The sequence below is a fragment of the Corapipo altera genome, unplaced genomic scaffold, assembly GCF_003945725.1.
Source record: "Corapipo altera isolate COAL_440 unplaced genomic scaffold, ASM394572v1 0, whole genome shotgun sequence".
In the NCBI taxonomy this organism is placed as follows: Eukaryota; Metazoa; Chordata; class Aves; order Passeriformes; family Pipridae; genus Corapipo; species Corapipo altera.
This window is the reverse complement of record NW_020884872.1, coordinates 50,324,716-50,350,595: the sequence shown is the minus strand read 5'-3', so window position 1 is coordinate 50,350,595 and position 25,880 is coordinate 50,324,716. Positions and strand designations below refer to the sequence as shown.

At 37.9% G+C, this 25,880-nt stretch overlaps 1 protein-coding gene across 13 annotated transcripts in view; it reads left to right on the top strand.

Moving 5' to 3' along the window:
* LMO7 (LIM domain 7) overlaps positions 1-25,880 on the top strand; it is a 131,458-nt gene that overhangs the window by 80,529 nt on the left and 25,049 nt on the right. For 6 of the 13 annotated variants that reach the window (XM_027646544.1, XM_027646535.1, XM_027646554.1 and 3 more), the window contains exons 5-17: positions 5,878-5,908; positions 6,313-6,426; positions 6,890-7,088; positions 8,183-8,435; positions 9,508-9,795; positions 10,073-10,273; positions 10,737-11,453; positions 12,982-13,011; positions 15,336-15,453; positions 16,611-16,753; positions 18,041-18,482; positions 19,242-19,574; positions 22,469-22,583. In XM_027646544.1, the coding sequence (XP_027502345.1) occupies positions 5,878-5,908; positions 6,313-6,426; positions 6,890-7,088; positions 8,183-8,435; positions 9,508-9,795; positions 10,073-10,273; positions 10,737-11,453; positions 12,982-13,011; positions 15,336-15,453; positions 16,611-16,753; positions 18,041-18,482; positions 19,242-19,574; positions 22,469-22,583 (2,984 nt within the window). Of the gene's footprint in view, positions 1-5,877; positions 5,909-6,312; positions 6,427-6,889; positions 7,089-8,182; positions 8,436-8,859; positions 9,160-9,507; positions 9,796-10,072; positions 10,274-10,736; positions 11,454-12,981; positions 13,012-15,335; positions 15,454-16,610; positions 16,754-18,040; positions 18,483-19,241; positions 19,575-22,468; positions 22,584-25,880 lie in introns of all 13 variants that reach the window. The other 7 variants (XM_027646518.1, XM_027646584.1, XM_027646604.1 and 4 more) reach the window with 7 other exon arrangements.

Here is a 25,880-nt window from a genome sequence, read left to right as displayed (position 1 = left end):
GCGGTGGGAGAGGACGGACCCTGAAGTGATGGGAGGTGATGCATTCCCACGGAGGGTGTTGGCTGACTGTGTTCCCTCTCTGCGTTCTTGGGCATCTCTTCTCCGCCCCTCAGCCCTTCATTAGTAGGCGAGGGCACAGGGTGGGGACTGACTGCTTGGTCATCAGGGCCCATGGAATTCCTTGCTGCCAGACAGGGGTTTTTGGTGGGCATGAAGAAATGCTTTCTGCTGTCATTTTATACCTGACTCTGTGTGGGGTTATGATGTAAGTGGCATTGGGTCCAGTGGATGTGTTGCTATGGAAAATGCATGTGCTTTTTATAGTCAAATAGAAAGGTGCATTTCCAAACGCTGTTCTTGAGCTCTGCAGTCATAGCCTGACTGGTTTATTTCCAGCGTTCTCAGCAGTGAACTGGGGCTCTCGGAGTTGAATATCAATTTGCTAAGAATCCAAGTGCTGGAGGAATGTCCTCATGTTTCTGTACCCATGCAGCAACCACATCTTCCACTGGAGCCTTTCTATTCTCAGCAGCACGTGGGAATTCATTGAAATCCGATAGCAGCACTATTAATAGCAGTTGAGTAGGTGGCCACAGAGGCTGAAATTTAGCACAAGCCCGCTGCTGGTTGGACAGGCCGCGTCTGTCTCCTGTGCAGTATACCTCGGTGGGGGTGGAGAAATCCTTCAAGTCCTACTACATCTTCCTCAGAATCTCAGAAGCCTGGAGTTTGGCAAGGAGCTCGGGAGTGGGCTTTTCTTCAGTGTGCTGATCTGCTCCACCTCCCAGGCCAGGTATGGCTCTTCCAAGTCCTTCAAAGGGCATCTTGGAAGTGTAACTGCTACCTTGGTGAATGGGAGTTCAAAGGGAGAGCAACAATACTTGTTTTTAAACAGAAATCTGTTCAAGTCCTGTGTTTGTGAGGTCCATAGTACAGAGGAAGGGAAGAAAACAGATTGGCAGCTGTTGGGGTTTCTGAAGTATTTGTCATCAAGGAATGGGTTTGGCACCAGCCAGGGTGCATTTGTCACTGGCACATTCCTTTCTGTCAGTGGGAGTGTCTCTGTCCTTTCTTTCTTCCCTTAAATGGGTTCAGATTTGTCTTATCTCTTTGGACATGACCACACATTCTTGGCAGCTAACCCTCATTTAGGGGAGGAGGATACTCCGTTCAAACTTGCTTGTTTGTTGGTTTTGGTTTTTTTAAATTGTTGTTTGATATGTATATTTAAAAATGTTTCTATATAAGAAACAGACACTTAGAAAGCCACATTCTCTGAATGGGATGCTGTAAAATAATCTTCCAGAATCTTTCTCAGAGTTCTGGGTATCTTCAGTTTGGTCTTGAGCTCTACATTCATGTTCTTCCTGGAAAATAATAAAGTGAAGTGTCAAAGTAGATTTGACATCATGAGTTTCTAGAGGCTGGAATTTAGTACATTAGGATGTGAGGGAACCAAACCATACAATGTGTTAGAAAAATAAAATCCAGACTATTGAGTCTGTTGTTTAAAAGTTTTGAAATAAGTCAGAAATAAATGTAGCTTCTTAAAATGCACTGCTCTTTTGTAAGGATGATTTCTTAAATTACTGTGATCTGCTAGCTCCTGTGAGGTCTTTGATTATCTACAATTTAAAAAAAAAATTTAAATACCCCAAAGTGCAGTAAAATAATACTACCAAACCTTCCTTGCTCCTCAGAAATGGGAAGCATAGCGCACCTCTGGCTGGGGTGTTGTCACACAGGGACTCTCATGGTACTGGTGTGCGGAGCAGAGTCCTCTTTCACCAGCCCCCTGCCCGCTCCTCTGCAGCAGCATGTTGCCTCTGCCATGATGCTGGTGCAGTTGCTTGTGTGATCATGCACTAAAACAGACCAGCAAGTTAATTTGGGGTTTGAAAATGTGTATTAGAAAAAACCCAAACAAAGAAATGGGTGCAGCCCTCTGGTCCCAATGGGCAGCGTGGAATGGTAGTGTGATTCAGAGTTGTGTTGGCATAACCACGGAGGCAGCAAATAGGAGCGGCTGGAAGGGAAAGGGAGATCAGGAAATCCTTAAACCAAGCTGCTGCCAAACCCTTTGTATTGTCAGGCTAGGGCCTTGGTGACTAATTCTGCTATTTAACCTTGAGCAAACAGGGGAGCTGAGAATAAATTCCTTGAACTGTGGCTCAGTGTGCTGATCTGCTGTGTCACTTTGCTTTATTTTTGTAGAGTGGTCCTCGTTAGAGAAACATCTGTTGGTCCATGCTGGCTGGGAGTAAGTGATGTTTGTCAATATGTGTTGTGTTCAAGTGTAACAGTGGTATTTGGTCTCTAAGCATATCACATACTGACAAGTGAGAGCTATTTCTGTCCCATTTGTCTCTTTTCTGTTTGCTAAAGGATTGGCGTAGATGATATGGTTTACACAGAAGGTATTATTTCTCCACAGGTGGTTATTTCACATCTTTTTTCATCAGTGTTCAACTTGGATTTGTGCAGTTGTGCTTCACAATTATAATTATAATATCCTGTACGTGTTATCTTGTGGCCTTTACAATTTTGAGACCTCTTTGTTAGCCGGAATTTGGTATTGGGGTTAGGTTAGGTAATGCAGAATATTGGTGTTGGGTTTTTTTTAAGCTTCAAAATAAATGCTTAAATGCTGAGACTGTGGCAGGAGGAGATCAACTATTTGTAGTAAAATTCTTCCAGCAAGATCTTAACCACTCTCTTTAGCAGCTTTCTTACTTCAGTCAGACATCTTTAGCAAAGTCGCATTGTTAACAAAAGGAGGTATAAAAAACCTCTGTGAAGATAGAGAAGTTTGTGTTTAAAAACACACAGAGTGATTTAGTAAGTACTCTTGCATCGTCATTTGGAGAGGAACTGACTTCTTTCAGTAGATTAACTTTAAGATGCAGCCTTGGCAGGGCCCTTCCGAGCAAAGCAGCAGCCTTGCTTGGGTTACACAGAATATTTTCATAAAGATGGTTGGCACCAACTGGACTCTGTGATGATTTTGGATGAAAACATCCAAAAGCAGACTTCTTTTACAGTAGCCAAATGTAGGATTGACATTTATTTGCATTGATGAAGATTTATTTACATTGATTCAGCAAGTGGGCTACCCCTTCAGTTCTGCTCAGACTGAGTCTGTTCTGACAAGTTGTTGAAAAGGTTTAGAAAACAATAGATGTAGTTCAGAGGAGGAAAGTAGTAATGCAAGGGAAGAAACCTTGCCCATGAAGAGTAAACAACTTGAGAGTTTACTTCTGTTTTTGGCAGAGTGAACATGTGAACAAAGCATGGTCTGTGATTTGAGTATGTGAAATATCTCCCTGCCTGCATTTTGGGTCTCAGCTGTACTGACTGGTTTACCTGAATGTCCTAATACTTGTGTTCTTTATAGCCCAAGTACACAGGCCTAGTGTATTTATGGTTATTCCAGTATAGAAAATATATTGAAATATAAAGACAATTGAATATTGCTCTGTTGCAAAATGGATGACTGAAATTATCCCAGAGAACTCAAGGAAAGGAGATGTGGACATCATCATGTTCAGTCACCTAGTGGTCTTCATGAAGGTTTGCAGCTTTTTTGATATAGGCTTCAGCTGGCTAAGGGCAGAATTTCTTACTCCTTACTGGGCTGCTGAAGTTTGGGAGAAAACTTTAAGGCATCCTTTGCAAGGGCATGCATGGCCTCTGCTTTTATAATTGCAAAAAGGCAAAAGTTCTGCTAATGAAAGACTTTGAAGGTAAAGAATGTGAGCATTTAAAATGCTCTCCATTGGGTATGGGAAGTGGAATGTTGGTACACACCACCACAAGAATAGTTACCCATCCTCTGCTTGGCAAATCAGTCTGTCTCTAGTAACACCTTAGGTCACAGCCATGGTGTGTCCAGCAACATGGATACTGGAAAAGAAGTCAACCTACTGAAAAAAATGAAGAGGAAATTTTTTTTTTTCTTCAAAAATAGTCTCCAGTAAAAGAAGAATAGCAATGTGTTTTGGGAGGGATTAAAACAAACAAAAAAACCCAAACAAAAGTACAAATATTTAAGATTAAAGGAGAATAGTTCCTCCTTATCGGTGAGAAAGAAGTCACTGACTACAAAGCCAGAAGCATCTCTGACATGTAATATTAAGGAAGCTGCAGGCAAGGATGGTGCAGGTCAGATCCGTCTCAGGACTTTGCGTGCCTGGTAGCCTGATTTCTTTAAGATGTGGAGATGGGCAAGGCACTTACACAGAGTGGAAGTGGGTGCTCTCAAACTAGGAGGAAAGAGAAGGAGGGGACAGTCTGCGTCCATGATGATTGTCACGTCGCATTGAACATTACATTTCCGTGAAGAGCTGGCCAGGCTCTGTCATCGTTTCACTAACTCGTGACGGTCTCCTATGGTTTAATGGTTTATTCTGCCTTTTTCCTGTAACCTTTGACTGGCTTGTTCCTAGACAAGCAGGAACAGGATAGGTGCCCTATTACATTGTTGGTCTGGCATGTTATGGGGCTCTGCACAAGTCTTTCTGCTGCTGTATGTGAAGTCTTTTCTTTTTTGTTTGAACCCCTTCACTGTGCTGTGTGTGAATCTTGCAGCTGAACCAGCTGCAAACCAGCATCTGGGGCAGGTGAGAAGTTGTTTCTGTGTATTTAAGCCATTTGTCCTTCCATAACTGCTGGCACTGTGGGCAGGAGTGTTGTTCAGCCCCTGTCTGCAGTTCAGCCCTGAATATTTGCAGCTGATGACTAGGTCTGTGTTACTCCACCTTTGTGAGCCCCCCATTCAAAAAATTTCTTCTTGTTCTTAAAATGAGCAGGAAGACAACAGAATCACTGTGAGTGTCTGCTGGTGCACTTCCAAGGTGTGCTACAGAATGGGTATATATATAAAAGAAGATTTTACTAATATTAGTGATTGCATATGTATTTAATATTTTTTGAAAAACATGTATTTGTATAAAAGAAACCAAACCCCTTCTACCCACCATACAGCATGTCTCTCCAGTTTCAGTTTCTCATTTTTTTGTCTGAAAAATTTTCTCTAGGTTAAAGTGTTCTCTGTGTTTATGACAAATATCTTGGAAAACAATACAATCAGGGAAAAAGTTATAATTAAATCTCCTTTCATGTGGAATTGACTATCTGAGGTTGTTCAGCGTGGAGAAGAGAAGGCTTCAAGGTGACCTTGTCACAGCCTTCCAGCACCTAAAGGGAACCTACAAGAAAGCTGGAGAGGGACTTTTTACCAGGACATGTAGTAATAGGACAAGGCGAAATGACTAAACTGAAAGAGTGGGTAGGTTTAGACTGGATATTGGGAAGAAATTCTTTACTTTGAGGGTGGTGAGGCACTGGAACAGGTTGTCTGGAAAAGTTGTGGATGCCCCATCCCTGTAAGTGTTCAAGGCCAACTTGGATGGGTCTTTGAGCAATGTGGTCTAGTGGAAGGTATCCCTGCCCATGGCAGAGGGGTTGGATCTAGATGATTTTCAAGACCCCTTCCAATCCAAACCATTCTGTGATCTTCCTGGCTAATAGAGGTTATATTTCCCAAAGTCAACAACTTGTTTTCCACTTCTGTTTTGTCAGTAACTAAATTAAAGGTAATCAAAAAATCATAGAGCCTTTCTGTGTACCTCTCAAAACAGAAACTGCAATAGATCAGATAGTTTCTCACTCTGTATGTAACAATCGAAATAGGTATAACTCTGTACTATGTATTCAAAGTGAGATGTTTTTATTTCTTTTGGAACAGTCATAGTTTCATATTTTATGTTTACCGCTATTTGGTCTTGAAACCTTTTAAATCTTGAATAATGATTACATTTTAAGTCAACTGTTTTAAAAGATTTTCTTTTCTTTTTCTCACTTTCTGCCCTGCTTCAGGCCGGAGGAAACCAACAGAAGAGTGAAAAATGTAAGACACATCTACTTCAATATTTTCTGAAACAATTTCACACTAATTCTGATTAATTATTTTTAAACACTTCTGTTTATGGTACTATCATGTTTACTTTATTCTTCATCTGTTCATTTATCTGATATAAATTAGTGCCACTATACGATGATCTCTATGCAGCTTACTTGCCCAAATCAATGTAATTATTGGAAACAGTACTTTTGTCGGCTTACTTGACATACATTAGATGCATCATAACATTCCTTCATTGTTTTTGGTGGCAATCATAGCTAATACTGTAAACAAAATGTTACAGTTTATCGTACAAACATCTCTAGCAACATGCTGAGATTCTTTTATACTGGTATGTGGCATGAAAGTAATTAAGTTTGTATTTAGGTTTTTTGTTTGTTTGTTTTTAGGTTTTGATTACATTATACTGGCTTGGGAGAAAAGCTCAAAGTAACCCCCATTATAATGGTCCATACCTCAGTCTTAAAGCCTTTGAGAAGTTATTAGGGCAAGCATTGACTAAGGTAAGGAATCCAAAAAAGGACAGTAAACAAATAGCCTGAATTTTGTAGTTTGTTATACATTACAGCATCAATTCTAAACAGTCTCTTGGGGGTTTAATTTTATTATTAGTTTGGACAACATAGTCATTGATTTGTTTTGCTTGCTATCAAGGTCCATGTGAAAAGAATGATTTTTAGCTTACATTGGTTCTTCTGCTACCCATATGAATTTCAGAATCCACCTGCTCTGATTAATGTGGTAGATTGTGAGGAGCCCAGTTTTGATTCCCTTTGGCTGAAATAAGAGAAATTTAAGACCTTGTATTGAATCTCCTATCCAGGCTGTTGTATGTGTTGTTTTTAGAGGTTTACAGTAGTCTTTGTTGAACTCAAAATGCATTTTAAAAATTTTTGAGTTATAACTCATGAGTAGAATTTGCACCTTAAATTATTGTAAAAGACTTTTCAAAACTTACTCTCCTAGGCACTTGAAGAATCCAGCCACCTGAACAGAAGTGGCAGGGATAGTGGATACGGTGATATTTGGTACGTTGACCGGGGAGAGCCCTTTTCGTCTTCAGGTTGTCATAAAAGAGACGATTCTTTTGATAGCTTGGACTCTCTTGGTTCAAGATCCTCCACAAGCTTTTCATCAGATATAACCTTAAAAGGTGGCAGTGAAGGTATGTTTTTATCTTTAAAATCTTTTATTGACATGTGTCATATGAGTATAGGAGAAGACAATATGTGGAGCTGGTACTTGGATGTCCAGTACTTAAACTGGCTTGATAGTTGGCTCTGGTTTTGAAACTGCTGCAGTTGCATTTTGCTTAAGCAAATACTGGCCTTTAACAGTTGGTAGAAACAAAGTACTGCTCACACAAATCTTCCTAGAAAGGGTTACTCTTGCTCTCACTGCTGCCTTAGTGAGTATGTGCAGTGTTCAGTAAGGAAAACTGGTAGAAATAGATCTTGATGTCATCACCTGAAATTCACCAGTTGCAAAAGTCTCTTGCCTTGTTCCTAGGGTGCTTATGTCAAACTTCTATGTTTTCACTTCATTTATGACTATTCAATATTCAATACTGAATAGTATTTGTTACTTTTGATAGGAAATATCATGGAAATAAAGGTAACAAGAAGACAGTTTGTGACATTTAATCCCTAAAGCTGTATTCTAACCTGTGTTTCTCTGCCGTTTTAAAGTTCAATACAAACTTGTAATCTAAAGTTATAAAAAGTGTGAGCTTCTGGATTTTGTTTCATGTGAATAAAACTAAATCACTGGGCAGAGGCCATGTGGAGCATTTCTTATCTGAGCAAAGCAACATGTAGCCATCTTCAGTACATGATATACCCTAGGCTTCTACTGGGCATTAATCTGGTGAGATGAACATGTTGCTGTACTATTTGCTGTTGGCTTGTTTTTGTTAGTAAATTTACCTGGCAAATATTATTTAATTAAAAATTTATATGCTCTTTCATGTCTTCAGTCTAGAGGTTAGCACTTTGTTTCCTGTGATAACAAAAGAATGTGATAATGAAAGAATGGAACAAATGTAGCAGCAGGGTCATGCAAACCAAATTGAGCTTAATGGATTGTATTGCAGCTTTGCCACAAACTTCTAAAAATACCTGTCAGTAGCTCAGCAAATTTGCAGCCAGAACATCTCAAATATGGAGTTAAATTTTAGAAGATTTTGATCCAAGCCCTAGCTAGAAGCTTGTGTCTAGAGAATAATGTTTGTGCTTTCCCTTGTCTCCCCTTTCTTCTAAGGTTGTGACAGTGACACAGACTCAGAACTGCCTTTCAAAATGCATGACTCCCATAAAGATGACAGGTCTTACCGTAGGATACCTGTGATTGAACCAAAACCTACCACTGACTTCAATCGCTTCTTACCCAATAAAAACAAGCAGACAGCTTATGTGCCAGCACCATTAAGGAAGAAGAGGACAGAGAAGAATGAGGACAATAGGAGGAGCTGGGCAAGTCCTGTCTTCACCGAGTCAGATGGAACATTTTCAAGGTACTGGTGTGTGGTCTTAGTAAAGTGGGCTTTGATTTAGAATTTTTTTAAATAAATGATTTGCAGCTGCTGTTGCTGCAATGCGAAGTCAAGTATTTGATTTTCAGTATTTTAACCAGGGGGATGTTTTGGTGTGGTTGTGTGGTTGGTTTCTGGGTTTGGTTCTTTGGGTTTTTTTTATGTTTGAGTAATGCTTTGAAGCTGATCAGACTCCAGGTAGAGGGTATTTAAATGATCTTAAATGCAAGTTCATGAGAGATAGACCTACGGTTTTAGTTTCTCACTAAACCCTTTCCGAAATATGGTGATGAATTTCAGTTGTCTGGCTTCTTGATGCATACCGATGAGATTAGTGGGCAGTTCTTGGGTTTCATCCTTCGTGACTTCACTGTTTTCATTCTATTCCTGTTTTGGTCAACCTCAGTGGACATGAAACAAATCCCATAGCTTCCTGCCAAAATAGCAGAGCAGAGTGTGGGCTCACAAATCCAGCTTCCCTCCAGATGGTCTATGAGCATGACAGTGGGTCTGATTCAGAAGATGAAAGAAGGCTGCCTGACATTGTTTTGGATGACTTAGCAAAACGTAGATTTCTAGTCAAAAAGAACCCTGTAAGCTCTGCTGCACCTGGACATCGTTTCGTGTTGCGCAATGACTCTCCTAAATCTTGCTCACAAGAAAGTTATCCAGCTGGTCCACTAGCTGCAGTGCTTGAACCACTGAGGTCAGAGATACTAATCCAAGATCCAGTAACTATTGCAGTCCATTAATAACTCTGTAAAGTTAGTCTTCTAATCAGCATTTTAACACAGCTGATAATTTGATATGCCTTTTCTGTCAAACTTTTTATTTTTGTCAGAGGAAATAGGATGCTGATATAACCATTTAACTTTTTTTTTTATTTTATTTTTTATTTAATATATCTTATTATTTCTGGTGCTGCAGTGATGGAATTGAGAACTAATACGCTTCATTCACAAGGCTGAACTCCTGAGCCAAAAAGCATGTCTTTTTGCATTCTTTATGTCAAGTTGCTCCTAAAATATCTTAACTGATTGGATATTTTGAACAGTAACCAGAGGAGGCAGAGGCAGTTGGATACTAAAGAGGAAAACAAACCAAGAGTTAACAATCCTTCAGAACTATCTGGGTATTTTGATGAGGACGAGGAAGAAGTAGGCATCCCAAACATTGAAAAAGATGATTTCTATTTTCGCAAGCTAAGTTCTTCAGCATCACATACAGTTGTTGCTTTTGACAAATTCCTTCCTAAGTTTTGGACTCCAGAAGAAGAATTGCTATGGAAAAAAATCAAGAAATCCTCTTTTAAACCCTGGTATAAAGAGATTCAAGGGTTCAGGTGCGTTTTGATGCATGCCTGTTTCTCTCCTGTGTGCAAAACCTATAAATAAAGTGTAGTTCTGTGACCCCATTTTTATTTTTTTATTTTCATTGCCAGTATAGCAGCAGGATAGTTTTATTCTTTTTTCTTTTTTCCTTTTTTTTTTTTTAGAAAATAATTGAAATACTGTTTTTTGTAATACTGTTGCATTTTTGCCAGCTGTGCATTTTATTCAATGAGTACACTTCATGGGTTTTTTTCTTTCCCTCTGCTCATTCTTTGTGCTGCTGTACAGTAGAAAGAAATCAGATTCTGAGGATGAGGAATTTGCTTACAAACAAAGCTATACCATTGTTGCTAATCAACCAAGACCAATTTTTGACTGGAACAATAGTTGCAGAAGGGATCAGAGCTATAAGCCAACTGCTGAATATGTGAGAAGCTCATTGTCACAGATTGCAGAAGGAAAAATCATGGAGTCTTCTGATCAGCCCAGGTTGATACTGCTGCATGAGCTGTTCTCTTGCTGCATCAAAAAGAAATGTCTGGGTGTGCAACAGCTAAATGAAATTAAACCATGTCCCATAATGTTGTGCTATTTTGGTTATTACTCTTTTGCTGTTGTGGTTTTGGTTTATTTTTTCTTTTAGTGTATCTGTAAGTTGCTGGTCTTCTGAAACACATAGATGTGGAAGTATAACATGCTGCATAGGGTTACTGGCTTTGTGTGTGAGCATGTAGGCGTGATGTTTCTGAGCAGGTTAGTATGCTGTGATACCTTTGCGTTGGTTGACGTGTGCTGTGCTACAGTCTGTGGTGGTGGATGACAAGTGGTGTAGCTGTACTGCTTGGGATACTGCAAGTCTAAACCAAATGTATATCACAATACATTGTGATCTGCTTGTCTCTTGCTGCTTAATGATATTTTTACTTCCCTCCTTTTGTTTTATATGCTTCAGTCAGTTTTCGTTACTTCAGGCCCTGCAAAAATACTCTGACTACATGTCTTCTGAAACGGAGACCAAAATTGATCCCACTTCTGGCCCTAGGCTCATAAAATGTAGAAAGAATGTTTCCTTTATACCAGGATGCAAGCAAGGAGACGAGGAAAATGGATATCTGTATCCAGATTTGGAAAATGACGACTTGTTCGTTCGGAAAACCGGGGCTTTCCATGTGAATCAAGTTGTTCTTCAAGACCCTCGGTTTTTAAAAAAATTCTCTGATCAAGAGCCTCCTCTAGAGGGTGAGATAATCCTGCAACCCAGAGAGGGCCAACCTGTGATTCCAGATTTGGAAAAGGATGATATGATTTTCCGTAAAGTCCTCTTTCAGAAAAAAGAGGTGCCTTTGTCGGGTGCTCCTGACAAGTATCACCCAGCACTGTTTCCTGATCCATGGAGTCTTCCAGAAGAGATCCGATCCAAATTTCTATGTTTACTTGAAAAAAACACAACACTGGAGGAAAGAAAGAGCAACGGCAGAGTACTGTCGCCATCTTCCCACCATAAGAAGGATGATATGCTGACCCGCAAGATTGAATCTTGGAAGGTTGGAGGCAGCATACAGCCAGTAAATTTTATCCCAGGTCCATGCAGTGAAGAAGACTGGAAGAAGTGGGAAGCAATCAGGGAGGCCAGCAAAATTAGACACAAGAAACGGCAGATGGTGGAGAGGTCAGGTTGTGTCCTGCACAGATTGCGCTTGAGTGCCATTGAACCCTTTCCATTCAGAAAAGCCTCGTCTTGTGCTGAACCATTCATAGAGTGCCAATCTGCTGTTTGTTCATGTCGTCCTGGAAAAAGCTTTTTATTTGCTTTGAATAAAAGCCCATGACTGCAATACCATATTTTCAACAAAAAAATATAATGTTTTCTAATTTTAGGCTGCCACTATAGAGAAAATACGTTATCATTCCATCAGGCTAAAGTTCTGCATAAGTTTCTTTCAATGGTTGAACAGGAATAGTGATTATTCAAAAGTCTATGGAGGCTAGAAATATTTCCTTTTATTTTGCAAGATATTAGGTGAAAACATTTCTGAAACACATTAATTCTTTAATGACAAATTCTGGAAATGGGCATTCTGATATTCTTGCTTGCACCTAAGTATGAAAATGCTCATAAACTGTCCTACCACAGTTCTGAGATGATTAGATGAAGTGAAGAAAAAAATTAGTGTTTTGTCTGCCTGAACTCATGGTGCATGCAAGTTGTATGTCTATGTAATATTAAATTCCACTGCGACATATTTTATTCTGCCAGTATTTTCCACCTACTTTCATATAGTCCTAAATCATACTTTCTGCTAAGTCTTTCCTGTTATCCTCAAAACTTCTCATCTGACTGAAAACTATTTTTTAACTACTTCCTAGCTCTCCTTTGAATTTTCTGCTTTCTAGGGGAGAGCGGAGTTTCAAATGTTTCCTTAGCTCTGAAAATACGGCATTGCAAGTTGCAGTTCTCCCAGCTATGCATCATTACTTTGTGACTAAGACACTTCTGTGTTCCAGTTGATACTTTGATGTTGCTGCATTTAATTTTTAAGCTTAATACTGTAACTAAATGCAAGCTTCACTGAGGAATATTTTTGAAGTGCTTGAAAATATTGCACATTTTAAGAATTCACTCAACAGCATAAAATACCTGTATCATAAAATATATTTAAGAATACTAAAAAATCTTCTGTAATTACCCTGATTAATTGCGTTCATGACTTAATTTGCTAAATGTCTATATAAGGCCTTTTATTCTTGTCCAAGCCAAGTATTACTTTCGTTTACTATCAGAAATGCTTGAAGTAACAAGAAGACAGCCTCTGTAAGCCACACTTCTTGTTGGGACTCAAATTAGCATTAATTTTAATTTCTTGAAATGAGTCTCTTTTGAGCATCATGCTGTTCAGCAGCATTGGAATAAGTGGTGCAGAATTAATACAAGGCTCTATTCGTACAGTATTGCTAAATCAGAAGTGTTTGAAACTTGCAGGCAGCCTTATTCTGTCAGTTCTGCCCAACTTGCATATCATGAAAGTCCTGGTGTGTTTTTTGACTAGTGTCCGATTCCCAATGTGCTATTCCATGCTGGCTGGTTCCCAAGCTTTCAGTTTTCACTTTACTTAGTAAGAGTGCTGATATTCTAATGGTGTGAATGTTATCAATATCAAGACACTGAATCTTTTCTTTTTTGGTTTCTGATTTCTCAGACTGTTTCAAAAGCTTTCTGATGAGCAAGGGTAAGTTTTATGAAAGCTTGAAAGATCATTATGCCTTTTTTTTACTCTTTACATCTTTATGCATGCACAGTAGCTAAAAACTTATGCTGAAAACAACTTGTGCATGATGCTTTGTTGTTCTGTGCTTTGGCAATTTACGTAACGAATGTAGAAGACTAAAAGCTGTGTGTGTGGCAGAAGTTCTCTGTGGCATCTAGCGTATCCAAGTTATAGTTATCAGGCACTTTGAAAATCAACTCTAATATTTTCTTCCTACCGAAGTGAAGTATTTGACGTTCTGTATTTAAATTAGACTTTAAAACATTGAAAAATGTAAAGGAAGATCAGTACATATTTTGTTTTGAAAGCTGTACACCTAGAACCTGAAAATAATTAACAACATGGTATTTATCATGGGATTGGAGAATGGTCGGTGGTTGTTTTATATCCTCCAGGTTATTGAATCCTCAGTGGTAAACTTATTGGTTAGTGTCATGTGAACTTAGATGTTGTTTATGATGTACTGCGAGTCAAAGAGAAAGAATTTTTCCACTTTATTTGTGATGACATGTTAGGTATTTGGTTTCTAATTATTTTTTTTAATGTAAAAGTATTTATTTGTTTACTTCTCTGTTTTTACTCTGAGGCAGAGCTGATAAATTACTAAATACTTCCAGAAGAAGCAAGAAGTGTCTCAGAAGTTGTTACATGTTAGGGGAGGGAGACTCAGAAGACTCAAGTCACTAGTTAGATTTTTAAGTCTAGACTAAAATTAAAACTAACATCCTGTTTCTTGGTATGAATATAACAATGTACAATGTACTTAGGGTACATTGTATTTAGGTCTAAATTTTCCTATTTTGTTGCAGGCAGATATAATAACTCAAGAGAAATAAGTGGAAACTGTAGTTATATAAGTGTTCTTGAACTCACTTGGAATAAATTTGATACAACTTTTATGTAGAATTTGGTTACTCCAAACCATTTCTACACATGATGTAACTTAAGCATAAAAAAAGAGGAAAAGAATTGTACAAGAGTTTCTGCAATAGTGACCAGGAGATTTTTGCTAAATTTGGCACTCTTCCCATTCAGAAAATAGACAAGCAAACAGATACGAGTTAATGCCTTTGTCTTTATTTCTAGAGGCCAAAGTCCAAAGTCTTATATTACCAACAAAAGTGAATTGGGCCTCTTGGGAGGAAGTGAGAGTCTGGTTTGTTAGTTCAGACCTCTGTTGGAATGTAACAGATTAGAGCAAGGCTCTGTGCTGAATCAGTTTAGGTTTCAATCTGATTTTCCATCATATCAGAGAAGTGCCATGTTTTCAAGTCCTATTAGAACTTGGTTACACCCCCCATCATTCATACTTCAGATAAATGAAAAAAAGGTATTTTTGAAAACAAACAAACAAAACCCCCTCAACAAATCAAACAACAAAACCTCAAACCTCAACTTCAGGAAACTAGCTTTCATTTTATATATTACAGCACTGAACCTTACAATGAAGCACCTGCATTTGATTTAGTGTCTCAGAGGCTTGTAGTCAAATCTGAGCAGGAGTCTTGTTCTATATCTGAATTAAATATCCTGTTATGTTTATCATACGTAGTGTGAAAGAATAAAGGAAAAAACAGCATGGGGCAGGGGAGGGAGCATGAAAGATGAACCTTGAGGAATTTAGATTAAAGGGAACTAATGAGTAGAAGTTGGGGAAACTTGCAGCCATGTTGAAGAAATCAGTAAGAAGATGGCTATGTTAGCCATCCCAACTTGGATGGAAAGCATCAGGGAGGCCTGGGAAGGAATAACATAGGCTAGTGGGGCCTGGGAGATGCATTTAGCAGTGAATGACTCTTATCCTTTGGAAACATGAATCAGTAACTGATTTGATTTTATGATTAGCTTAAGAAACGAAAGAACGGGAGGTGATAGTGGGGCTGTTACAGGAGAGAAGTCAAAGGATGGGAATTTGGACTCAGGGAGGGGGCAATGCCTTTTGTGTCTAAGGAAGGAATAAGATCAATACAAATAATAAGTTTGAACAGAAGTAGCAGTTGGATACGAGAAGCTCAATGTGAATGATCAACGTGGAGCTGCTATGGAGCTGCTTATTCCCTTAACCTGATTTTATTTGCTCAAATGTCCAACTAATGACTTGTGTGCTGGTGCTAGAGCATGTCCCAGCCTTGTTCATTCAACTGCCCATGTGTTTCCTGCTCTATTTGAAATAACACTTATGAGCACTCAGTTCTACTAACAGAAATCTCTCCCCCTTTGAAGGTTTCACTTGCGTAAATGATAGCTAAGATGTTATAAAGCTGAGTGCTGTTTTTTCTTCCTAGGAGTAAATCTTTGAACGATGTCAGTGCAGAGGAGCTGCAGTCATTGCGCAAAATCCGTTATGAAGAGCTACAAAAGATAAAAGAACAGTTGCAAGAACAAGATCTAAAGTGGCAAGAAGTAAGGACTCCTTTTCACCTCTCTTTGTATGTCCTGCTTTGAAGGACTGCCTTCAGTGTCCCTTGTAAACAAACTTTGGCATGTGTGCAGCAACTCATGGGCTGTCTTCTGAAATGATCCATCTCGTGCAACTACCAGTGGTTTTGGGGATGTCTATGTAATGCAGAACTGAAATTGTTTTAAATATTGCCATAAGATTCTGATTAATGCTTTAGGATAAGACTTGTGTGTATTGTAATAAAACCATCAGGCTTGATTTCTAATGACATAAAGAAAAGTTAGGGCATATCTGAAATTTGTGATTCTTTTTTTTTTTTTTTTTAATGAAATGATTGGAATGTCTAGTATTTGATCCTTTGGGAAAAGGGGGGAGGAAATAATACTTTGTTGTGCAAATTCTATCTCCTAATAATTCTGTCTTAAATCCGGGTTGTAAACTGTATGGTAGCTTTGCACAGTATCATAATGGTATCTGAAGATGTTTGATTTTATTAAAATCTCTACTTGACAATGAGTATCAAAAAGAAGCTGAAATTAAGAACAAAGCACTGAACAAGAAGTTCATAGTTGCTTGTTTAATGCATCTCAACCATCTCAGTTCTGATATTCAGTACTTTCCTTAACTCAGCTCTGGTATTTCATGGACACTATTTGGAGTTCACATTGTGGTTTTACAGAAATGAGGAAAATATAGTAATATATGTTTTCAATTCAGAATTTAAGGCATGTTTATTCTCAAGCTAATGTATCAGTCTACATAATAGTGATTTGGAAAAATAATAATATCCCAAACTCCAAAGCCTTCAACAAAGAAATACAGATGGCATTTGCATCAGTTTTCAACTATGTGTCACTGGGTAAAGTATTCTGGAATAAAATTGAATATTCTAAGGAGGGGAAAAAATGGAGCAAAATGATGTGCCTTTCCACATGTAGTCCAATAATTAAAATTACTAACTTAAGAAGGCAGTGAGCCTGCAAGCCTAACTGAAATATGAGAACCCTTTTATCATTTAGCAGAAAGGTACATTAAAATATGGCTGTGATGCAGAAATGTGAATAAAATCAAGGCTATAAGTAGCATGTGATGAGATGCCTCTGTACATCTACGGGGTCTTGAGAAAATCTGATGGGATACATTCATGTTATTCTAATAGGATCTAGCAAAATGGAAGAATCGTAGAAAGAGCTACACTTCAGAATTGCAAAAGAAAAAGGAAGAGAGAGAAGAAATTGAAAGGAGAGCATCTGAAGTGTCTGGAAGGAGTACCAAGTCACTGAAAGAAATGCAGCAGGAGAGGTAATGGCCCTAATGGGAGTATTATGTTGAAGAACTTAAATTTGAGCATTTTTATTCCTTTCAATTCTTGAGCAGCTTTTGTAGCCAAGTTGCAATTGATTCTGCAGAGATCTCAACAATTTTAGTTGCAAAATACAGTGCAGAAATCTAGGCAATTGGAGGGCTGAATATGGTTTACTAATGCTGTCTTTGCACAGAATGTTAAATAGTTTTGCTCTATAAATGATATTTTGCTCTGCTATCTATAAATAAATGTATTGAGAAGTCAATATTTGCATTCTTTTGAAATTAGTTAAAGCAATAATGTTGAGCTGAATAGTTGCCATTTTTATTCTTGGATAAGCTTAACTATTTCTCTTTATTCTACCACTACATTTGCTATTCTTTTAGCCACTGTGAATAATTACAGCCAGAATTTTAATGTATGTTACAGAGCTGTAAACTTTTACTTGATTTTCCCTTTATCCCTAATTGTTCCTCTGAGTATTTAATCTCTGAAGAGTAAAAAGTGTAAACTGCACAGTACCATTTCTACTGGTGACAGTCTTATTTTATTTGCTTAAAATGCATGTATGACTGAGTTGAAGTATTAGAATGGAATGGCATGTATTCATAAAAGAAATTTTAATGAGTTTAAACCCAGAATGTTTTGGATTTCTGTATTTTTTTAGTTGTGAGGACAAAAATAAGTTGCTTGAATAAAAATATGGATGCTAATTGTATTGAATATCCAATATCATCAGAATCTTAAAAATTATGTGGTAAAGATTATCCAGGTGGTGGTTGTTCCTTTATGACAAAGGAATGAATAGCACAAAAAGAATAATAATGTGAACTTCAGGACACCATCTTATTTAGTTATCTAAAATTCAGCATAGTGTATTCATAGAGCAGAAATGTCAACCAGAGTTATAGAGTTCAGGCAGTGTTATGGCACTACCTTCTTTGCATTCTTTCCTAAATTAAATATTAATTTCTGAGGATATGTAATTTGGATGGTTATATAATTTTCTTGGCAAATATAAATTTCTGTCATGGCGGCAGCCTGAAAATGTGACAGTAGTATCCCTGAGTGCTATGAGAGTGTTGAAATGGGGAGGAGGGGGGGGAAGGTAGATATAAAAAGATAAGAAAATATTAATATTTTTAAATTATGCCATTCATTTTAATTTACTGGAGATGTATTTTTCGATTTATGCTCTACCTTGAAAATTCAGTAGTTGAAAGACTTAGGGCCTGCCTCTTTTTCGGGTCACTTTGGTGTTCTAACACGCTCTGTCTCCCTAGGGAGGGGAGAGATGAAGACTCCTGTGGGCAGCGAAAACAGGAACAAAGCTGGAGGTATTCACTGAATGATGATGTGTTTAGTGAAGAAAAAGCACCTTCCACATGGTCAACAGCAAAAGATTACCTTTTGGAAGAAGATACTTCCTACAGCACTAAGGACAGCAAAAGTGAATATGCCTCACAGCTGCCCAAGGAGAACCTGCTGGAGAGCTCAGCTGCTCAAGAAGCTCCTGCTCTGCCGAAGAGCCTGGCAGAGGAGCAGAGCTCGGCTCTTTTGTCTACTCGCTACTCAGTGAATGCTCAAACTGGGTCAGCTCAGGTTTCAGCTTCTCTCCCGAGAACTTACCAGAAAACTGATACCTCTAGGTTAACATCTGTGGTTACACCAAGACCTTTTGGTGTCCACTCAAGAGGAATCTCGTCACTTCCACGGTCTTTCACGGTAAAATTCCTCTTCATTCCTGAAGTTTGTAAATGTGGATCTTTAATAGCTGGGGCAACAGTAGAGTTTTAAAGTTTTGTTGCTTTTAAAAAAGTTGTCTGCTGTATGTTGAAGGCTGTGTTAATAGAGCAGGCAGTTCTGTCATGGCTTTGGATGTTTACTTGTGTTTCTGTTCTTAAACATACTCCTGGAATTAAAGCTAGTAACTATATTTGGTAGAATATTCTTTTTATTACTTGTGGTAAGTCTCCGTAGTGTGCCATACAAAAAAAATGTCATTGTTGGAGGTAATTATCTGGAGTTAAGTTAACATAATTAAGTGGTAAAGACAAATTTTTCAGGTGATGTAAGTTTCCTCTGCTCTGCTGACTTTGTTGAAATTGAAGTTTTATGCTAGCCTAAAATTTGTCTGCTCAGTAAAGCACTGAAAAAATGAAATTGATTCTCCCCCTGCCGCATTACTATGTTGATTCTCATAGCTTTCTCCTAAATCCTTATTTGTCTAAATTTAAAAAATGGTAAGAATGCAAATAATTCTAAGCAGATGACTTTAACAAGTTTATCTTAAAAAGTCTAACTTATTTATACTGCAAGGATTTAAAGAGAAAAAAGTATGTTTCTCTTGTTTAGTAATGGGTACAAAAACCAGAATTTGCTGGAAAGGGTGAGAGGTGTTTTTGTTAAACATTAAGATCACTGAAAGATTTAAAGAATTTTTTTTAAAAGCACATATTTACCAAACTGTTATTTTTGTCCTAGATGGATGATACTCTGAAATACAATGGAGAAGTAGAAAAAGCTAAAAGAACTCAAACTTTGTTCACCAGCGTCTCCTTTTCACAACCAGACTCTGCACACCCTCTCTCCACTAGTGCATTCAGAAGCAGAGGTGAGGAGGAAGAGGAGGAAAAAGAAGGAGGAAAAAGCAGGTCAACACCTGCTCCTACTTTGGCATTACCTGTAAAATCCCAAGACCAAGATGCTGGAAGCAGTATTCTTAAACCTGAGTACGGCATTCTTTCTGATTCTCTTTCACTTGCATCTTCTGCAGAAATTACGAGTTCAACAGAGCCTGAGGATTCAAAATCCATGGTAAGTGTGGAAATAATGTGATTACTTGGTGTAATTGAATGCTACAGCAGAGTAAAAGAGAAAATATATAAAATTTCATCTAATGCAAGTATTTTTCTGGCAGTAAGAAGACAGCTCAGAGATCTTCTGTTTCTTTTGATTTAATTAATGGGAAAGAGAATATTTGGGAAAAAAATTGTTTCTTTTGCTGCATTTTTCCCTACCCTTCATATGCCATGTGCTTAATTTTATTTATTATTCTAAATGAAAATAGTTTTTCTAAATATTGTTTAGTGCTTGCAAAGTTTTTTAGTTTTCTCCAAATTAACACATTGTGACACAGGTATGTCAGTTAGATAAATTACCTGAACTGCTCTAGCATTCATTTGCACTTTTAAACTGGTGGAGGAAAATAAAGATCAGCTTTTCCAAGGCTAGCCATAAACATCAGTATCATACTATCCTCTTTTTTCCATCTGGCTTGAGTTCCTTCTCTCTTTTTTTAGCTATTTACTTGAATCTCATTAATGTTCACATTAATTTTGAAGTAATTTACCATCTCTTTGCATATGTGCTTATCCAGGAGTTGGGTCTTTGTATTCTTTTTGAAATATGTATCTTCAAGTGCTGTGTCCTCCAATTGATTGCATGTTTCACGTGTAAAAAATGACCAGCAACAGCTGTAATATCTGAGAATGTGCTTTATACCGCTTGACAGATTAGAGATTAGTTCTTTGCATTCCTGATGCTGCTGTAAAAGTTAATTGTGCCAGTGAATTGTGCCAGCAATTGTGCTTGAGTGAAGGTTGTAAGACCTTAGATGCTGATTTATAAAATCACTTCCCATATAATCTTTTCAGAAATTCAATGACTTTGAACCATTCTTCTTCCTAATCACTTGTGGAAAAGGAACATATTGCAGTTCCTGATACCCCTTGGCCATTGCAGTGAATTTATCTTAAATTTTTGAAACTGTGATTGCTGTATAAGGAAAGAAATCATATTTTTTTTTTCTGTCTTGTAGCAAAAACAGGCAGAGGAATTTCTGTTCTAACCAGTGAAAACATAGATTAGATATGGCTTCTTAGAATCTCTTTCAGCATGGCAAATGAGAATAGCATATACTAGGTCTATATTATTTTTTTTCCCCTTAATTAGTCAAGAGATTATAAACAGTCCTTCCTACAAATGAGTAATATGGGTGTTTTATTTTAAAAATTAAAAAAAAAAAGCTTGTGTTGTGTTTTAACTTAACAAACTGTAACTTAAGGAATGCAAGTTTCATTTGTTTGTAAATCATTGCCAGAGATGAGAGATTGATATAGTTCACTAGTCATCCGGGCAGTAACACCAGGTCTGTGGAGCACTGACTGTTTTAGAGATGACCTATCCAAATGATGAAGTTCAGTGTACAAAGTCACATTACTCCTCTGACAAGAGATAGGTTGGAAGAGTCATATTGGGATAGTGGAAAAAAAATAAGACAGTAGGCACACACTCGTATTCCAAAGGTTTGTATGTTCTCTATCAGAGTGTGCTAACCTGTTAGTAGATTCACTTTCAATATGCTCACATAAGAACTTGAGTTGAACAGGAGCATTTGCACACTGGTAGGTGTGTTGTGAAGAAAAAGACTTACAGCCCCCCTGGGCTGTAAGGGGGAGTGTTTTCCCAGGAACATTCCTGTAACATGAGAACATACCTCAGAATGTTGCCTTGCAATGTTGTTTTCTTCTGTATCCAGTGCTCAGGTACTGCTGAAGCCTCCTTTGGCTGCACCTCCCAGGGTCTCTGGCTGGCTGCATCTGCTTGTGCAGTGCTCCCTGTAGCTTCCTGTTGTATCCTACCAACATAGGAGCTTTGGGGAATTGGCACAGATTTCTAGAGTTTTACATATTTTAAGTTAGGAAAGATGAATCCCATCCTTCAGGAATGCTGGTTCACTAGGTGGCTAAAACATAGGTGTCCGTTTAATGCATGTATAAAAGCATACTGGGTCTCTTCCATGCACATGTTGCTGAAGTATATCTATTTTAACATTATTTGACAGAAAAAGTCTATTTTTTTCCCTTTTATTAAAATGTCAGTTTCCTGATAATGAAATGCATAGCATGCACTTGGGTATTTTAATTGTTTTTAATGATTCCACATTAAAATGCTAATGTATGCAACACATTCTTATTATATAGTTTGGGAATGAAAGCAAGTGTTTCAAAATGTTTTCCTATTCAAATATTTTTGTTGTTTAAAGTGGTAATGTTAGGGTTTGATGCAGATATTGAAAGCATCTTGGAAGTCCACTAGAATGGAAGAGCTGAATTCAGCTAATTTTGGTATTAGCTTTTTTTATCTAAGGTGAGACCTTTTATTATCTAAGGTCTCCATAGCAAGCTGGTAGTATTTCACACAAAAGAAAAAGAGTAATTTTTCACTTAAGTGAATCTGGTTGCAGCATTGAGCTTAAAGTGAGCTGATGATGTTCACTGTCGGATGTGCAAGAAAAAAAATAAGATTGATTATTGGTATCTAGTTTTTTCACGTCTCTGATGCTCTCTCAGGAGGCAGTACGTTCAACAAATTCACAAGACTATCCAAGAAGACTCATTTAGGGCTTTAATATCCTCCAAGATTTTAAATTTTGTAGCATTGTGTTAACAAAGCATTTAAACTAATAGAAATGCAGAGTGGAATGTATGTGTAGAGAAAATATAAATGTGAACTGAAAGAACACCTGTTTGAATAAAAAGCAAATGAGTTAGTTAACTGACTTCCAATACTGTTTCCTTTATCTGTGATGCTAATAATAGCTGATTAAAGTGCACATTGTGAGCAGCCTCACTTATTTAGAGGATAACCTTTCCCTCATTTGGATTCCTGTGATACCAGATACTGTAGTGTCATGTTTTATTTTTCAGGAACAGTACAGTGAAATGAGAATCAGCATAAACCAGAGACCTGGCCACAGTCGCAGCTTTGGGTTTACAACAAATTGGAGTTCTTCAGGAGCCTTTGTACAGACAGTTGAAGAAGGTAAATGTGTATTAACTGCACAAATTTTTGTTCTTATGTTTAGTTTGCAGAGGCTTCTAAATTAAGGCTTTTGCTGCTAAGAATGCTGCAAACATTTTAAAAAATCAGGTGTAGAACTGAAAAATCAGTATTTAGTTTGCTAATGTGTTTCTGTGAATCCTCATCTCTTGAAAACAGGTTGAATTCAGAAATGCCAAAAATGCGTTTCCCTAATAAAGGACATTTCTATAACCACTGAAAAGGCATAAACATGATTATTTGTTCACCAAACCCCTTACTGGGCAGTAGTAGGGGGTACATACAGACTTCTAATATTCAGATTGTTCCTTTCAGTGAAGTTTAAAAGATTTCACTTCATATGATTTGTAAACAAATGCAGAGGAAAATTAGTTAGGAAATTTTGTTAGTCAGTTTGAATTTTGGAGACAGTTAACATTTTTAAGCAATTGCAACTTCTAAAATGATTTCCAGTGCAGTTTTTTTCAGTTGTTTAATACCGAGGAAGAGCAAACATTTTTTTCTCCAAGTGAAATATATATAAAGTTTATTTCTAAGCTTTAATAGTCTTCTGCAGAGAACAAGCTCGATTTTCTTAACTAAAAAAAGGCAACAAAACACAACAAACCCCCAAGCAAATCACACACGATGCTTGTTTTCTGAACAGTGGTCTTTCCCATTGCCGGTAATACTTGAGGAATATTGAATTCTGCCATTTCTTCCACCTAACACAAGATCATCCTGAGAAAGGGAAATAACTGGAAACTTTTAATTCAGTTAGTCCTTAATTATACTTTCCATAGAGGAAAAAATACTGTTTAACAGCATTTAATGAGCAATCTTACATTATTTTTTCTCATTTGAAATTCAAGAACTGAAGAGGCCTTTCTTTACTATATCAGACTACTTTTCATAATTAGATTTGTGCTCTAGGATAACCCTTCTTGAGCAGGGAGGATGGAACAGATGACCCACTGTGATTCCTTCCAACCTGACCTGAATTCTGTGATTCTGTAACTTTTAATGTTTGCTTTGCACAAGGAATAACTTCCCATTTGCTTTCCTTGCTGCTAAGCTTCTGGTTGAATTTTCTTCCTTGGAGGTAGAGGTCTGTCCATTTGCCCTGCCAGCTGTAAAGGGGAAATCTGAAGGTAATGAATGTTCCTGCTGGTCATTCACAAAGGTCCACATAGGCTCTGTCCCCAAGGAGAAGATGAAGGCCTTGTGGCTGTTGTCTTGGTTATGCTTTATTACCATTCTCATAATGAAGGTATAGATTGAATGGAGAATGGACTGTATCTCAGTGTTCTTGTTTATAGCCTGTGTTGAACATACTTTTTTTCAGAAACTTGCTCATGTTCTATCCTTATTCAATTCCTGTAGCTCCCTTTAAAGGAATGAAGGATGAAAGAGGTGGGTGGCCCATTGAAAGATTAAGATATGCTTTCAGCTAGGCACTTAGCAATGTTGTATTTCTTGTTTTTAAGGATGTCATAGTCTAATTTAGATTGGAAGGAACCTTGAAAGATCACCAAGAGCAAAACCCTGCTCAAAAAACTGTCTAGACAATTCAGACAGGTTGCCTAGGGCTTTTACCCATGTGGGTTTGAAACCCTCCAAGGATGGAAACTGCACAGCCTCCCTGGGCATTGCATAATTATCTTCTCAGAGAAAATTTCCCCCACATGTCCAGTCAGACCAATCTTTGTCCCAGCCAATTTTATAACCACAGTGCTGTGTTCTCCTGCCATAAATTTCAATAAAGAGCAGGCTTTCTCTTCTCAGTGACTCAGTGACTTCTCTTGGTAGGTACTGGGGAGGCTGCTGTTAGGTCCCCTTGCAGCATCTCTTCTCTAGGCTGAACCTCTTAGCCTCTCCACTGCTCCAGCTGTGCCCATCCCAGTGCTCTACCATTTAACTTGCCCTTCTTTATTGATGTCTCTCTTACAGCAGTACACCAAAACTGGACACGGTATTGTCAACATGACATACTGATTGAGGAGTGAACGGAATAGCCACTTGCCTTGACCTGTTGGTCATGCTAGTGTTCATATAGCCCCAACACTACTAGGGTCCCCCAGCCTTGATCTCCAGCTCAACAGTGCCCAGCCTGAGCCATCACCGGGGTTAGTCTATCCCAGAGCAGGACTCTGCATTTGGCCTTGTTGAATGTCAGATTCCTGCTCTGAATGGCAGCCCTTCCCTCCAGTGTTTTAGCCATCCTTTTGGCAAGTTTTGCAAACTTGATGAGGATGTGTTTCACCTCCTCCTGATTATTGGTGAACACATTAGAGAGAGTAGGTCTCAGGGTACATCCCTGGCAAGCTCCACCTGTAAACAGCCTCTAGTCTGAGCCATTAACTGCTACCCACAGAGCCTGACAACCCAGCCAGTTGTTCACCCATCTGGTTGTTCTGCCCTCTAGGCAATACAATCCCAATTTTGATACCAGGATGCTGTGGAAGATCGTGTCAATAGCCTTATTAAAGACAAGGTGTGTGGTATCCACCACTCTCCCCTCATCCACGGATCTATTCAATTCATCATTAAAAATAACCAGGTTGGTCAAGTGTGATTTAGACTTGGCAAATCCAAACCAACTGTTCCTAGTCACCTTTTTCTCTTCCATGATCCCAGAAAGACTTTCAGGAATACTTCCTCTGATTGTATGATTTTCTTGAGATGATAGCTTGCATTTATCTTTTTAGGACTTATAAATGACTCTGTCTTCTATATATGCTATTCCTTTAAAAAAAAAAAAGCAGGTGAGAAAACTAGGCAAAATTAATTTCTTGTAAGTGTTCTCAAAAACCTAAATATGAATTAAGCTTATAACGCATATTTCAGTTAGTCCCATTTACTACATATAAAAGAAAAAGAAAGAACATAGTGTTCATTTTTACAGTTTTCAACTTTTACACTAAAAAATAGGTAAACAGCCTTAAAGTCATTAATCTAGTCTGTTCTGCCAACTTCCGCAGTGCCATATAATCTTTATTATTTCAGCCCTTTCCCTTTCAGTTTCCCTTTGCAATAATTTTTTGTGATTGTCTTGATGTAAGAATGCTCTTCTGGGATCAAACACTTGCAGTCACATAGAACACAGTAAATTTGTCCTATTTCCTTCAGGTTTTATTTTCTTTGTATTTATCTATTGTAGTAGCAACAGATGGGGATAGGTTAGAGGACACTAAGTACATCTAGAAAAAGAATATTTGGTTTGTTTTGTTTTTACTGGGGACTAGTAAGAAAGAAAAGTCTTTTACCTTCAGGGAAACTTGCAAAAAACAGCAGTATATG